The sequence below is a fragment of the Quercus suber genome, unplaced genomic scaffold, assembly GCF_002906115.3.
Source record: "Quercus suber isolate HL8 unplaced genomic scaffold, Cork oak 2.0 scaffold_449, whole genome shotgun sequence".
NCBI classification, from domain to species: Eukaryota; Viridiplantae; Streptophyta; class Magnoliopsida; order Fagales; family Fagaceae; genus Quercus; species Quercus suber.
The window spans coordinates 23,892-40,980 of NW_027069900.1; the positions used below are offsets into that span (position 1 = coordinate 23,892).

At 31.1% G+C, this 17,089-nt stretch overlaps 1 protein-coding gene across 1 annotated transcript; it reads right to left on the minus strand.

The window, feature by feature from the left end:
- Positions 1–5,648: 5,648 nt before the first annotated feature.
- On the minus strand, positions 5,649–13,188 carry LOC112006093 (GDP-L-galactose phosphorylase 1). The gene is made up of 8 exons (XM_024038393.2): positions 13,007–13,188; positions 11,955–12,410; positions 10,008–10,129; positions 9,868–9,927; positions 9,525–9,755; positions 8,342–8,521; positions 7,145–7,396; positions 5,649–6,113 (listed from the first exon to the last, which is right to left on the minus strand). The coding sequence occupies exons 2-8, from the start codon at positions 12,043–12,045 to the stop codon at positions 5,916–5,918; spliced, it is 1,134 nt and encodes a 377-aa protein (XP_023894161.1). The 5' UTR covers positions 12,046–12,410; positions 13,007–13,188; the 3' UTR covers positions 5,649–5,915.
- Positions 13,189–17,089: the final 3,901 nt, after the last annotated feature.

The following is a 17,089-nucleotide window of genomic DNA, read 5'->3' on the forward strand; positions in this document are numbered from 1 at the left end:
AACAAAAAATGTTTATTACCAAAAAAAAAAAAAAAAAATCATTGCAATAACATCGAAGTCATTGCAATAGTTTATGCAAAATGTTGCAATAAAATTTGAGGTAATAAGTTTGTGCTACAAAAAAAATTTGTTGCAATAAACCTTAAATATTTTAATGAAAATTTTGATGTAATAATATATTTGCTATTGCAATAAACAATTTATTACTTCGAATATCTTGTAGCAATAGGCTATTATTTCATGAATTTTATTACAATAGATTGTAAAGAATTGACAAAAATAATTTGGATTCAAATTATTGTAACGGTATATTTATTGTAATATTTATTTTTTTCATATTTTTTCTTACAATATATTGTAAAATAATTGGAATTTGATCATTGTAATAATATATTCATTGCAGCTTCAGGTTTCTCATTGCAATAAATTGTAAAATAATTGATATTTTAGTTATTGCAATGTTAAATTTGTTGCAATAAGCCATCTCTTTGAATTTCTAGTATAATATATCGCAAAATATATAATTGGTATCAAGTTATTACAATGGTTTCTTCAATTTAAGTTATTACAAAAAATTTCTAAATTCAATTTAGTATTAAAATCTCTATTGCAACTGAAAATTATAAATTAATACAACTAATTATTATTAATGTAATAATTTACTATTTTTAAGTTACTATTGCAACGACTTTTAATTTTTAGATGTGATATTATATCTAATATCCCTGGTTGTCAAAATCGCAATCCGAATTGTAAAATCGCATGATTTTATGATCCCACCTCACCAAAAAGTTTAAAATCATAGCAGGATCGCAAAAATGGTAGGATCATATGTAGAATCGTGTAAAATTGTATAGGATCGTATGATCGTATGGGATCCTACCGATCCTACCATTTGGCTTGATTTTTTTTTTTTAAGTGAAATTCATTTGGGTAAGATAATCCACCTAAACCTACAAGTCCAACGGGTTATTAGAAGCCCAATAATGAATTGAAATCCCAAATTTACCCCTATGTCAACATAAAATCTCAAAAAAACTTATAGTACTTAAGTTTAACGTTTTCAAAAACAAAACCTAAAATATTTAGATGATGAAATGGGATATAACAATGACAATGATTAGATTAGAAGAACTTTAGAATGGGAATTCTCTTTTGGATTTCATATTTGTAATTAGCTAGTTTACCTTAGATTAAGAAATCTCTTTTAGATTACATATTTTAAATTAGTAGTTAGCTAGTTTTTATATGCTAACTAGCCTAACTTATTTTGGATTTGGAACTTAGAATTTGGAAAACAGTTTCCATATGTGTAGATAATATTTTGGTATTTAGATGCTAATTAAACATGTACTAAATTTTTTAGATACATTATGTCAAAAGTTAAATATATTTTGTTTCATTAAAATGACATAAGAATGATATAGTGCGTTCAAATTACATTTTATGATGCAATTTTTTTTTTAATAGATGGATTCATATTTTAAGTGATTATATAACATATAAAGTCACTATCAATAGGTTTTTGCTTAAAATTTGAAAATAAGTAGGATCTTACAATCCACGATCCAATCCAAGATCCAAGATCCTAACTACTTCCCACGATCTTACATAGAATCCCGATTTTGATAACCTTGCTAATACCACTATACTAATTTTGTTGTATTAACACTTGATTTAATAGACTTATTTTGGTGTAGTGTAACTGTCCATCCAATGACTGGATTCCTTCCTGATCCAAAACTCTAAGCAATTTTGAGTACTTAAAAATTGATTTGATTTGACTTGCTTGCTAATATTAGTGAAGTATATAAGGGACCTGAAAAGATGGCAAGCCTTCAAATACTACCAGTTGATGAATCAGCTGTCTCATTTCTACTCCAAGGACTCAAAATGTAGAGGAAATTTTCTTGCTTTGCCTTTGACAAGCATAGGTCTCACATAAGATCACGAAGACGACAAGATTTAATCCTTCCATTTGACCCAACTAGCTAAATTCCCGCACGATGTGCGATGCAACTTATTATTAGTTTTCTCCAATATTTCAATAAGTTTTACGAAGAATCTTGTAATTTCCAATAGAGACATTCATGATTTAAATCTCCCAACTATCGATGTATAAAATTTTTTTAATAAATTTCTTTGTAAAAATTGTAATATTTAATTATTTTATAGACATAGTAGAAATACACTAAGATTGCATGATACAGTGGTTAATATTGATAAGCATGTTTGATGCCTACTAAAAAAAATGTATATATCATTCAATTTTTTTTTTTTTTTTAATTTTACATTCTTGATTGTATTACTAATTTTTCCCTATTTTTGTTGGAGCTTCAATTGTTGCATGATATAGGGTTTCAATTGTTTCTCACATTTAAAAAAATATTGTTTCTCATATAAATTTTAGAAAAATGACAATAAAATTTCATTATGCTATTTCAAAATAAATATATTTATTCTAACACACACACACGCACACCCCCACACACACGCACACCCCCACACACACGCACACATATATATCATTTATGACTAAAAAGAGTTAGGAAATTTAAAAGATTAAGATTAATTTTAGTGAATTCACAAATATTTAATTTTTTATGACTTTTGTGTTAATTGTTGTCAAAGCAACTAAACATAAGTAAGAATGTCATATTCTAAATTTATTATTATTATTCCAACTAAAAATTATCTCTTATATAGAGTTTATAAAAATAATCATATAAATTCATTTAATATAAATAATTAATGCCCAACTATAGATAATTAATATATGGATTTTTTTTTTAGCAAAATTAATATATGCATTTACTCTAATGGTTAATTCAATGAACTAATACTTTGATATAAATGCAAACTTTGTTGATTTAGAAGCCTAAATAAAGAAAACTTCATAGAATGCGCCACATGGTAAAACCTCATGCTTTTCTGTATGAGATCTCTACTTATATATATATATATATATATAGTGATATTGATTTGTAATTTATTCATAATATAAATAATTGGACTCTTCAATTTTCATGGCAATTTTGGTTTTAGATTTAATCAGAGTAGTATTCTAATTTTCATATCAATTGCATACCCCACATCAAATAATCTAACTATCCCTTTTTTTTTTTTTTAATAAGTTAGTTTTTGACTTTTTATCTTATCTTCCATATCTTTCATAAATAAGCTACCAGAAATAAGCTGTTTGTAAAACGTGAAATAAGTGCTGTGTTCAGACGATGTAAACTCATGAGTGAGCAGTAATCAGTGCCCTTTGCCATCACTGCGTAGTTTCCAACAGTGTCTTGGTGATTCTTTGCACCCTCAAGCATGAAGTTGAAGGAGATACCACATTTTCTTACAGAGAACACAACCTACAGTAGCGCTGATTTTGCAATGTATCCCATGGTGGAAAAGCCCCTTCACCTTCCTACAATTTGTGTATTGGCATTTCGCGGAATGGCATTGTGCTGTATGCACCAGAAGATCAAGCATCTTCCTTAGCTGCAATGTGAAATAACCACTGATGTCAGACCAAATCTAAAAAGAAGCAAACGTCTCCAGATTGCATGGTCATATGGTCAACATATGAAAGTTAAAATAAGAGAATGTATTACAAAGCCTTGGACAAAGGCATCCCAATACAGTGAAGGAACATGCAGAACTACAAGGAAAGACGGGAAAAATTTTGAAAAACAAACAACCATTAATGTTACAACATGAGGATATAATTATAGGGAATCTCTATCCTCCACTTTCCATCACCATACTTTAGTAAGCCAAATTAATAATTCAGGACTAAGAACAATACATGTAACCTACTGTCAAGGAAATACCCCACACAAACATAGTGGCATCAAAAGGTAGCAAATTATTAGCAATACATGAAATAATATCAGAAAAAATAGAAAGATAACATAGGTCACAAATTCTGGCTATAAACAAAACCCTTTAAACATGGTATCATTATTCCAATTCCAATTTATGTATGCGTTTGATGCAAGTAACATCAGTAACCTCCAGTTAAACCCAACCCTCCTCCCTTTGAACTTGCATTTGATGCAGAACCTGTCGAACTCATATTTGCCTTTTTCAAGGATAAAGGTTCAAACTAGAAGGTTGAGCGAAACCCAATTCGAAATTCTTTGAGAACTTTCCTCAAGCACTTGGAATATATGCCTTATTTTAAAACCCAAAATGGAGTTGTCCTTGCAAAGAGCATACCAACACGTTAAAACAACCAAGACAGTCATACAAAATCACAGAATTGCAACAACATTAATTATCCCAAGTTTTGGTTCTCAATTGTTGTTACATGGCAGCATAGTTTGAAATATGGTCTAAATTTTAGATTTTGAAATGTCAAATTATAGATAATTATATATATATATTGAGATAAATGACCAGGAGTCTTATAACTCAACTAGAACTTTCTAGTGTTTTCAATAAAGATGTCTAGGATTCTAATTTCACTTCCTTCAACTACTGAATTATCAACAAAAATAACTAGGTTGTAAATAAAGAGTTTTTATTAAGAAAAAGGTTTGTTAAAAAAAAAAAAAAAGATTGTTTATTTTCATTTATTTAACAAATGAGGCAAACTCAAGCACATGTTTAGGTTAAACCATTAATTATAATTTTTAATTTATTTATAAAATAAATAATTGAACTCTTTTTAATTTTCATGACAATTTTGGTTTTAGTTTTAATAAGATCAATATTCTAAATTTCTTAAAACTCTAATGATGAAGTTTTACTGTACACTAATAAAAGTATGTTAATAATATAAATGTATATATGAGATTGAAGTGATAACTCAATGAATATGGTATTTTTAGTAGTATTTCATGTTTGTGGTTTGAATCTCACATCCATTTCTTCACTCTCTACCTTTAAAAAAAATGTACATATAATGTGCCAAATGGTAAAAACATGTAAGTAAACCAAACCACACAAGCTCGTCATGTAAGACCCAACTTTAATAATTTTAATATATATATATATATATATGCTAGATGATTAAAATAAAATAGGGTAAATTGAAATTTTGATCCCTCAAATATATGGTTTGTTTGATTCCCCACCACCCCTCTCAATTTTTAATTTCATAAGGTTCAATTTTGGTCCCTCAAATATTTGAAATTTAGTACCTTCATCAAATTTCCGTTCATCCCCCAAATTTTCAAATTTTCTCGTCATATTTCCGTTCATATATTGAATTTCTAAGTTCCCTAGAGTTATAAGACCAAAATCAAACTCAATACATGTTTAAAGGACCAAAATAAAATTGATTTGATATTTAACATTATAAAAAAACAGTTTAGGTTTTTCATTGAATTGATTTTTTGGAGCATGAACTTCTAGAAATGGGTTGTAGGTCTCAGTATCAAATTCCGAACTAGGAAGCGTTTTGAATTATTTCCATGTCACTGGCCCAATGTCCACTGGTGCCTTCGGTGGAGTTGGGTCACGATGTCTCAACTGATCCCAACAAATAAAATGCTAATATGGTCGCGCAATAAGGAAACCACCTTCAATCTTACTCTCCTGCCCTTGATTTGGGGGGAAAAAAAAGGCTTTATAAATCCTCCTCTCATCCAAAGGTTAGTTTCATCACATCAAATCCAAAATAAAGTACCTTACTATGAACAACATCACGAATCCCACTTCTTTCATGTTTATTATTATATATCTGAGTTCCAAGGCACGAGAATGTTTGAAAGATAGAATCACATTAACCATAAAGAATCAACAAATACTCACGCATTACATTCATCAAAGGTCCCAAATTCAAGAAACAAACTAATCCACAACATTGCAAGAGCACAAGAATGTTTGAAAACAAGATCGTGTTAACCATAAAGTATCAACAGTAGTCAAATGGACATCTATTGTGCCGCATGTTCAGCAAAGGTGCAAATTCAAGCGGCAAACTTATCAGCAATACTGCAACAGAGCTCCTTCACTACTTGAAAGCCTTCATCATCAAGAGAGACATCGCGTAGCTTATTAAGCATAGTCTCCTCAGTGGCTTGATCAAATTCAGACCTTGATTGAAACAAAAAATAACCTCCGCACTCCCAAGCTGATAGGGTCCCGGAGTTTGCCATATTTTGCTTCTGCACAGAATCAATCACTGATTAGCAAACACTCAGTCAATCCAAAACCAATGGCAGAGCACATTTGATCCTCCAGTGTTACATCAACTTTGCATGGTAACTATATCAGCAAGAAATTCACATGCATATTCATGAAAAGATAGATTATACAATAGGGGAAAAAGCATCTCCAAAAAAGCAAAATTATATGCTGCTCAAGGTAAATTCTCAGAACTCAGCACAACTGCACAAGCATAATGACGGTTGCCAGAATGTAAATATTAAAGAAAATGTAGAAGCCATAAAAACTAAAAAGTGATTATTTTTTTAATAAAAAAATTTGTATGTTACCCACACTAGCGCCCACTGGATCATGAACCCACTACCTTAGGGTCCATTCGGGAACAGTTTATTTAACTAAAACTGATAACTTTTTGCTAAAAGTACTGTAAAAAAAAATAATAATAATAAAATAAAATAAAAACTAAAAGCTAGCTAAATAGTACAGTGGAACCCATGAATAGTACCAAAAAATATAATGGGACCCATAAATAGTAACAAAAATAAGCTAAAAACTTTAATAAGCTGTGAGTTTCATCACTTCCCAAACACACTCTAATCTCCTCACTATTATAGAAGATGTGTCATTTGACATAGAGCTCAATGGCTGGTATATGTGTAATTCAAAACCAAATGTTCGCTTCTGGTTACAAATTTGAAACAAAATAAAAAGGAAATTCAACTGTATATAGACAAATGTTTTTGCTGTAAGTAACACAGATATCAAAAAGATTGTTTTATATTCTCTCAAAGGGCACATAAGGGACGAAATATAGGACAAGTAAGAGGTTCAAAATAATTTGTACATTGTCTACCTATTCCTGCCATACTCCTAAAGTGCACCTCAATCTGCTAACTTTTCAGTGTCCAGCAAAAAAATAGGAAATCCAAGTTTCAATTTAAACTAATGCTTACAAATCACTCCTAGGGTGAAGTATGTAGTAAAGAAAGAAAAAATTTTAAGCTTAAAATGAGACTATAGGCCATCTTACCTGAAGAAACAAAAAGATCTTTTTACCACAATCGGATATCAGCAAATTATATGGAATGTTCTTCTCCTGTAATTGACAACATATCTCAACAAGAACCTCCACCATTCTCTTAAATTTTTTTTTACTCTCAAACAATAGGGTCTTAATGGGGAAATCTGTAACGGCGGAGATACGCATCCCCCTCCGCCCCTCATGAAAAAAGGTATCAACAGGTGTCAGCTCTACAGGTAAAGGGCTTGGAAAGTAGCAGGCCTGCATCATCAAAGGAGGAAAAAATGCATTTTCAATCATAAACCAAGCAGAATAAAAATTTTGGCACAGGAAATACTCTTTTTAGTTTTTAAAATATACTGCTACAACACCAAACACATACTCTAGGAACAACTAAAAGGTACCTAAGTACGTAGTATGTACAGTTCATAAACCATATCTTCAATGTTGTCAAAATTTTATTATCAGAAACCAAACTCACTGCTTCACCTCCAACCTCTATTAAGTTAAATGATAAATGCCAAATAGGTTTTGAAAAAAAAAAAAAAAAACTGTTGAGATTCCTTCTGTTGTTATATATTAACAATGTACTTATAAGGTGACACATTTAACAATTAATGCTTACATGAGAAGTTCAAATTGGTTTATTTTATAATTTGTCGTGCAGCATCAAACTTGTGTTCTCAATCTTAAAAGAATTGACACCATCACGTTAAGTTTTTTTTTTTTTTTTACGTGTCTTCTCAATCTTAAAAGAGTTGACACCATCATGTTAAGAATTTTTTTTATAAGTATATGTGAAACACCCACACCCGCTCCCCCAAGAATGTGTGTGTGTATTCACTAACCAGAAAGTTGTCTTGTAAATTCAAGAACAAAAAAATGAATTAATTAAAGTAAGTTATAAAGAGAAAGACTTAATCAATTACTAGACAAATGTCAAATCTACCATGGCCCCACTTGTGGAGACATTCATCAAATGTTAGGTTTCTTTCAGACCTTGTGGAGAAACAGATACCACGAGTCATTAATGCATCCTCATAAATTCACAAGAAAATACATGGGGAAAAAAAATTTCTAAGCCCACAATAACCTTATGCAACAAAGCTTTACAAATTATCAGGCGAAAAGAACATCATCAGTTGCCAAATTAACAGTATCATGCTGAAAGAAGTGAAAAATCAACAAGTATAAATAATCTCATACCTCAAAATATCGATGAGAAGTACCAGCTGTAGGACAGTCATAGAACAAGCGAAAGGAGCAATTATTGATTTCAACTGCAAACCTTGCAACCATTTCCAAAGATTTTGTATCTAGGACCTGGGCCAAACTATCTGATCCACAAGGCACCAGGAAGACATGGCCGTATTCCACAGGGATTTCCTAGAAAATAAAGTTGATTATCAATCAAATCTTACCCTTGAGAATGACATTAGAACATATAAGCCTGCATAACTAATTGCAATCAGCATCTATAATAAATTATTCCCACACATGATACGAATATAATACACAGTTACGAAACCATACGAACACAGCTGCACAGCAACACGTTAATTCTTTTAAACATAGATATAAGAATTAATTAATTGATACTTTTAGGGTTATTTATTAGTTTTAGGTATGAAAATAATAATGCCAAAAACATTTAAAATAACAAAACCTTAGTCCCATAACATTTGAAAAGATATGAACAAACCAATTTATGATTAGATAAAATATTTTAATTTTCCTCCAAAACTTTGGTATCTAATTTAGAAGTACATGATCTTAGGGATGCAATAAATTTTTATCCAAAAATTTGTTTTATTTGGCCTCTTTAATAGAACAAAATTTTGTCAAGTTACTGGGCTTAAACAAGTTTCCCATCAATCCAGACACAAGCCATGGCCCAAAAATTGATTTATTTAGTCATTCAATCTAAGCTCAATTTCTTTGGTCAACTTAATAATTAAAATCCCAGTCAGTGTCACAGAGTACAGTGCTCAGTCAAAAAATAAAAATAAGTGTCACGGAGGATAACGGCTTCCTAGCCCCTCGTTTGGTCAAACCACCCCCTGCCCTAAAGACTCAACCTCTCTCTCTCTCTTTTAAACCTATCTTCACCCTCCCATCCATAATCCTCCACTGAATCTCGCATCCTCAAGATCTCTCGCTCCATCCTCTTCAACTGTGACTTCTCCTCTGATGTTCACACTTCAAAGTATTTGTGTACAATACATGTGGGACACATATAGTCCAGGGAGTTTTCCAAGTTCCTGCTTCCTAAGTTAGGATCATATGTTTGCATAATTATTGAACCTGATGAGCACCGTGAGTCATGATAATTGCATGAAGATGATTAAAACTGCATATATAAACACAAGCCATAAACCCTCCACCTTACATTAATAATAATCAAGACAGCCCCATCAGGCATAGCAGCAGAAGGAACAAGCTCAGGTATTGCCATTTCACCACTTGCAACATAAAAGAGAAACTCCTCTTGATGTTTTGTCCTTTGAAACTCAGAGAGATTCCCTTGACCACAAATTTTATCTGGCTCAGGTTTGGGCACATAATCCATACCCAGTCTTTCATTCAACTGGGCAATAAACTTTCTCCTGCCAAAAATCACCTGCATAAAGTATCTAAATAAATAAGTGCTTCTGTGGTGATTAAATCTGGACCCATGTAAAACGAACAAACAGCTTATACCAGAAGAAGATGATTAGTGCAGCATAACCTACCTTAATTTCAGAGGTTGTCACATCATATCTGAGAATGCCTTTCCACATTTTATCTTCCCACTGGCAATTTAATAAAAGAGCACATAAATTATAGCTAGACCTCAATAAATATCAATGTTTATATTTGTTTTGAATCTCACCTGAGCAAGAAGAAGAGAATCTAGTGCACTTTGTTCGTCTTCTGTAATGCATACATGTCCTTCAAATGGACTATCATCCAAAAGAGATTGGCTACTGAAGCGATAAAGAGGAATCCTGATATCTGAGCAAATTAAACAATCAAAATGAATTTATGTGAAAGAAGATGTTAGCTAATCCCAAGATTTATAAACTAAAACACCATTTTCTTAAAAAAAGCGGATTCATTCATAATAAAGTGACAAAGTTATACGTTGGCCATTAACCACCACAATCCTCCTCCTTTTTCTAGGCTTGGGAGAGGTAACAAAATAAATGACACTAAGCACATAAACGATTTTCCTTAAAAAAAATAAAAACAAAGAAAAAAAAATATGGAATTCAGTTCATCCATCACTACTATGATATAAAGCGGTGTTATTATATACTGTTACTATAATCTGTGAATAGACTCAATTACATCTTTGTTTACCTACCCACCATTCTTATATATTTTCCTGTAAGATTAGACCAATGTTCAAATCAAGGCACCCACTTTCCCTAACGGTGTCTCCAAAAATAAACAGAAGAAATGAAAGAAAGTATCTGTGTTTGGTACCAACCATACAGCAATATAATTATTCACTACTCTTAATGACAGCAGCCTCATCAAAACTGTTAATTTGTCAACTAGTTTTTAATTGCAGAAGCATCTACCCTATGTTTCATAAACTACCTTTCTGTAGAGAGAATCAATATTCTATAAACCCAACAAATACAGACACGTTAACAACTTTATGACTTCCCATAATTCATATAACAAAACCACATAAACAAGCAATCAAGAAGTACAATACCCAAAAAAAAAAAAAAACCAATAGACATACACAAACTAAAGCCAGCCCACACCATCCCCTGAAATAATCTTATGTCCGCCAAGCTAACTCCTCCAATATAATCCATTATATTAAGAATATATTTTAAGTGATGATTGAGGAAAGAGACAAGAATACCTTAGTAGGATGTAGATGAGCACAAGTACATTGATAATGCTCATGTGATCCTTATAAAAGCAACTCGGATTACATGATACAAATATAACATAATTCAGTAAAAAGCAACAGCCCTATTTCATTTTACACTTTAGCCGTATTCAGAACCAAAAGGAAACAATGGTATACAATTTACAAAAATTATAGAATTTCAAAAAAAAATTAGATTCCACACATTTCCAAAACATCAAATATTCCTTCTGACATACTGTGTCGAACCACCACCACACCATTGAGGCATCATTGCAGCCACCACTCCCTTCCATCGAAAAATAAACATGGCCAATGTCAAATTCCCTGTCCCCCACAATAACACCATCAGCACTGCCACTATGATAATCATTCTATATTCTTTTTAATCACCATTACTAAACAACTTCCCAGCACTGCCACTATGATAATCATTCTATATTCTTTTTAATCACCATTACTAAACAACTTCCCAGTCCAATTAAATTCAAAACATTAATCCCAACATATTCTTATAAAAAGATCAAGTTGCTTGTTCCAGAGATGACAAATGAATTTAAACATGTGATCATTCCAGTATTTATAAACAAGAGAAAAAAAAGGAATGCAATCATACTATGCCAACATTTGACAGTCCAATTTTTTTTTTTTTTTCAGGTCCCCAATTTTTCATAGAATGTCTTATGAATTTAATGGAGATAAAAATATAAGTGTTTGATTATAAGCAAACAAACTTTACCAAAAAATCTAATCACGGTTAAGCATTTTGATCTAAAAAATATAAATAAATAAAAATAGTGTAATATCATAGATACAAGTCCCCGCAATGAACAAAAGAAGGAATGTACTAGAAGAAACAGCCATGAAATCTAAAAACTTTAAACATCAAAGACTCTTTACAGCTTACTAATATATTAACAAGAAGGGTTAGATCGCAACTGTACTGACCTCGAAAACAGAACCGAGGACACTTCAATTGCTCAGGGATTGCACCTTTTGAAACCAAATTGTCATCTTCAACCTGCTTAACTGTAACCATGATTGTATATATAGCGTGCAAGCTAACCAGTACAAAAACTAAAAGAAACCTATTCAATGTAGCAATTAGCACCCTCTACGGGCAGGGAAAGTTAGATCAATTGGGTGTGACTTTTAGCACCCGCCACCGGCAAGGAAGGTGAGATCCGCCGGATGCCCACCAGCTGAAGGTAGGGCACCACGACCCCCGTGAAACGTAGGAGACGCAATCAAGAACTTAGGACAGGCCTGCACACATTCTTTGCCCCGTCTAGTGTTAATGCAACCTTCTTCCTTTCTTAGAGCCGTGTTTGAATAAACGAAGCCAGCCCTTACTGGACTAGCAAATTCCCCTCCGACCTTAACAAGTCTTGAAACAAAACTGGCCTAAAATAATAATAATAATAAATCATCACAAACCTCATAAGCCTCTAAAGTCAGAATCTTTTTCAACCTTTATTGCTGGGAAAAACCCAATGTCCCATTATTCAAATTGTTTCAAATAATGAAATTGAATACACGAATACATATATTTCAGATTAAATGTAGGAATAACAACAAATTTGAGTTCTTAAATCCACATATAAAAAATAAGAGTCAATACTCAGGATTATAAATTATGCATAATAGAAAACCAAATATGGGATTCAATATTCTATAATATTTAGCTCAAACTGAGCTTGATTTCTATGAATGTTGATGAAATTTCAATAATAAATAGGAAAAAAAAAAATTAATGCAAACATTTCGGCATTATTTACAGGAATAAGTAAAACCCCATTAATTCTAAGAGCAAAAAATTAAACATTTGGGGCTAAAAATTCAATCTTTGAATAAATTCAAGCATTCTCAGAATCGTTTTCGAAATCCTAAGAAAAAAAAAAAAACCACAATTTGATAACCAAAAAAAAAAAAAAACGATAATCAATGAGGTCAATGCGATTATTGAACAAGTCAATGAATAATAATAATATAATTATTACCTCGAAAGTTTTGCCGTAAAGTGAGGAAATTCTAAGAATGACACTGCAATTCGGAGAAATTAAGAATAATGGGATTGGAGACCAAACGAAAGGGGATGAGATGAAGGATAAGAAAACGTGAGATATATGGGTTCGATGACTCGATAGATAAAAGGATCCTACTGATGATATGCATATACGGGTGTCTATTCTGCTGACACAGGTTTCTCAAATCCTTTGGTCATTTTTAAACCAATAAGAACCTGACACGTGCAAAAATGGCTAAGTTTTCTTATTTAAAGCAAACATAAAAATTACATCTTTTTTTAGTTTCATTTCATTTTCCTCTTGCAAGTTTACTACTAAAAATAAAATATATATTATGAAATTATTAAATTTCTCTCCAGGAAAAAATGGTAAAATATAGTCAACATCTCTTTGGTTTCAGTTAATGACAGTTAGGTTTAAAACATTCAAAATTGACCAATTTAGTTCTTAAACTATTACTCATTTTTCTCCTTTTCGTTGCAATGACTGAGGACCAACTTAATCAATTTTGAAATATCTTGGACCTGGTTAGATTGTTATTTTGGTCTATAAGTTCGATGAATTGTTATTTTTGATCTATAAGTTACATTTGTATCATTTTGATCCTGTAAATTTACATTTGTTGTCACACTTAGTCCTTATTAAGGACAACTTCTTTTAACAAAATTGATGAGGACTAACAATGACAACAAATGTGAAATTACAAGACCAAAATGAATAAAATAAAACTTAGAAAGCCAAAATGACGATTGGTCAAAATTAAATGATGTAATTTTTTTTTAACATGCAAATTAAGGGTTTTTTTTTTTTTTTTTAATTTGACAATTGGAGGGAGAGAATTTGAACTTTGAAATTTTGAACGTCTTTATTTGAGAATGAGAAATGTCACTTAAGCTACAAAACTCTAAGCATATATGAAGTATTTTGAATGCATTTGGGATTTGCTTAAAAAAATTTGCTTTTTGCCTCAATTCTAATCAGTAATTTAAATAAATAACTAGTTTTTAACTTTTTGTAACACATTTAACATAAAAATGATCAAAAATCACATCTTTTGATAAACACTATGTAAATAATTTACCAAAATTTAAGCAAAAGCCAAACACACCTTTTATAAACTAATAAATATATGCTAAGATTAAGATAAATATTAAAATCTTTGCCTATCATTGATCAATTAAAACTTTTTACATCATGTGTGTGTGTTTGTTTTTCAAAAAAAAAAAGTTATCCCACATTGCTTAAAAGAGTGTGTTATGTGTAGTATAACATGTCTTACTTTCCCTTAATAATTATTATAGCTTTTGAGTGGAGTTTTGTGGTATGTATTTATGTTAGAACCCCATAATCTCTCCATTATTTGATAAATGTGTGTGTGTGTTTATATATATTTCAATTGATTTATTTGTACATATTTAAATATTTGATTGTCTTCTTTCAAAACACTCGCTTTCTCTTTCTCTTAGCACTCTCATAGCTACTCCCTTTCTTTTCCGCATTAATATCAAAGCTATGTCACTAATAATGGAAAAATACCTCTAACTCACCCCATATTGCTCCTCTCCGCAAGGTTTTTATCATCTCAAAGAGGGGATTGGGCACCCCCTAACCCCACCCCTCCAAAAAAAATATATATATATATTGCCGTCCCTAAAAAGAAATTGAAGCATTTACCCCTAGTGTGTTAAAAAGAGAAAAGGTTACTTGTGAAATTTTTTGTTATTTTAATGTAATAGCTTGTTTAAATATTAATGACCTTCTATAATATTGGGTTTTTTTTGGTCATTTTCTTTTCTACTAAGATCTTAACAATTTGCACTTGTTAACTTTCTAATCACACATTAATTGAAGTGTTAAGAGTACTGTAACTCAATTTGCACATCTTGATGTTTGCAACATATTCATTTTAAGTTTAAATTTCCCAATTTGGATGTTGTAACTATTGAATCATCAAATATATGTACTAAAAGGGAAAAAAAAAGAGAGTAAAAATACGTCATAATATTTAGAACTTTCTTTGTTCATACATTAATTCACGTATCCCTCTTTTCTCTCCCTCTTATGAGGCCACTGCAAACCATTTTTCTTAACACTTCAAAATATTTCTCCTTGCCAAGACATTATAGTCAACCCATTAAAAGTGACTCGGTCTTTTGTCTGTATTAAGATTGTAAAATTCTTTATGATTAAGCTCTAATGGCTAAAACAAAAAATTTAAAATTAGCACCTTCTACTTTGTTTGCTGGACATGTAAAGCAAAAATTATTGTAGTAGGATTTCTTCATTGGATAAAATTTGGCTCCAAACAAGCTTGGAGTCTTAGACTTCAATCCCCAATAAGAAGATGGCATGCATGTATTAATGCTACGTGCAGTGCACATGACTCACTCGGCGTGCATTACAAATGATAGGGACACATGCCATCAACCTATTAAAAGCTAAAACTTAGGACTCAAAACATGTTTAGACTATGCAGCCCAACTTTTTCCTTCTCCATTTGAAGCCTATTGCATAGTAATGCGTCCTCGGTTTGGAGGAGTATAACACCTATAGGACGATTGGTAACGGGTAAAATATACCTCTCACGCATCCTTCTTGGCCATAATTCAAACATGAGTTAAAAATAATAAGGGAAAAGTTTCACTCCAAAAATGTGATTACATTTTGATTTTAGTTTCTCTCTTTTTATTTGCATTTGTCGAGTGCGTCCTTGTTGTAGCATACAATTCTACTTTCCTTTTTTCTCCATAAGTGGAATACAAGGAAGCATAGAAGAAGAAGAAGCGAGCAAAAGATCTTCTTCTTGTTCAGATCTCAAAGTCGACACAACACACAAGCAATGTGAATCTAGAACAAAATGATTAATGGGGAACTTTCGACTTGAATTTTAAACAATAAACACCAATACGGGACTCAGCTATTAAGTAAATCCTAATAACTACATTTCTTTTGGTGGGAAGAGAAAGAAGGGATGGGGATGTTGTGCTAGTTTTTAATCAACATTATATAAAGATGTTACCAACAGTAAACTGCGCCCAAATTAAGGAAACTCTTCAATTTTGTAATGGTAAGGATGTAAAATGGAAGCTGCAAATAATAATAACATTGTCTAAAATTGCCCAATAAGTTTTAAAACTCGGTTATGTCATCTATATGCAGCATGAAATTTTGTTGTTGTTGATAAGTATATGCAGCATGAATTGATTAAACATCAATGCAAGGTATGCCCATCATCACGATGGTAGTCCCTTTAAGAGCATAACAAAACTTGATTATTTAATCCTAATAATTATTTTATTACTAGAGTGCATAAATTAAAGTATAATATAATATTGTTCAGCAAAAGGGACATACAAACATACCCATTCCTGAAAACATGATTGAATTGGTGTTATAGATTAGATTAGCCGAATTATGGTATTGATACATTAATCAAAGAACTCAATATAAACTTAAACCACATATATAAATAATATACATGCATATATAGGTATATACGAGTGTGAAAAAAAAAAAAATTTATTTTCTAATACTAAAGTCATAGCTTATAAATTTTAGTATACAAAATTTTCAACTATTGAAGATAACTTATCATCTTTTGCTAAACAATAACAAATATTATAACTTCTCAAAAAAAAAATATTATCAAAATTAAAAACAAAAAAACAAATATTGCTTTAACAAATAGGTTAACAGGGGATATTTAACGATGTAGGTAATAATGCAATAAAAGATTAAAAAATATATATATACATCGAAATATTGGTTTTTGACTGTAAGAAAGTAAAAGTGTTAGCTGAGAGTTTTTTTTTTTTTTACATTAAAAAAGAGTAACATTTCTTTTGGTGGGAAGAGAAAGAAGGGATGGGGATGTTGTGCTAGTTTTTAATCAACATTATATAAAGATGTTACCAACAGTAAACTGCGCCCAAATTAAGGAAACTCTTCAATTTTGTAATGGTAAGGATGTAAAATGGAAGCTGCAAATAATAATAACATTGTCTAAAATTGCCCAATAAGTTTTAAAACTCGGTTATGTCATCTATATGCAGCATG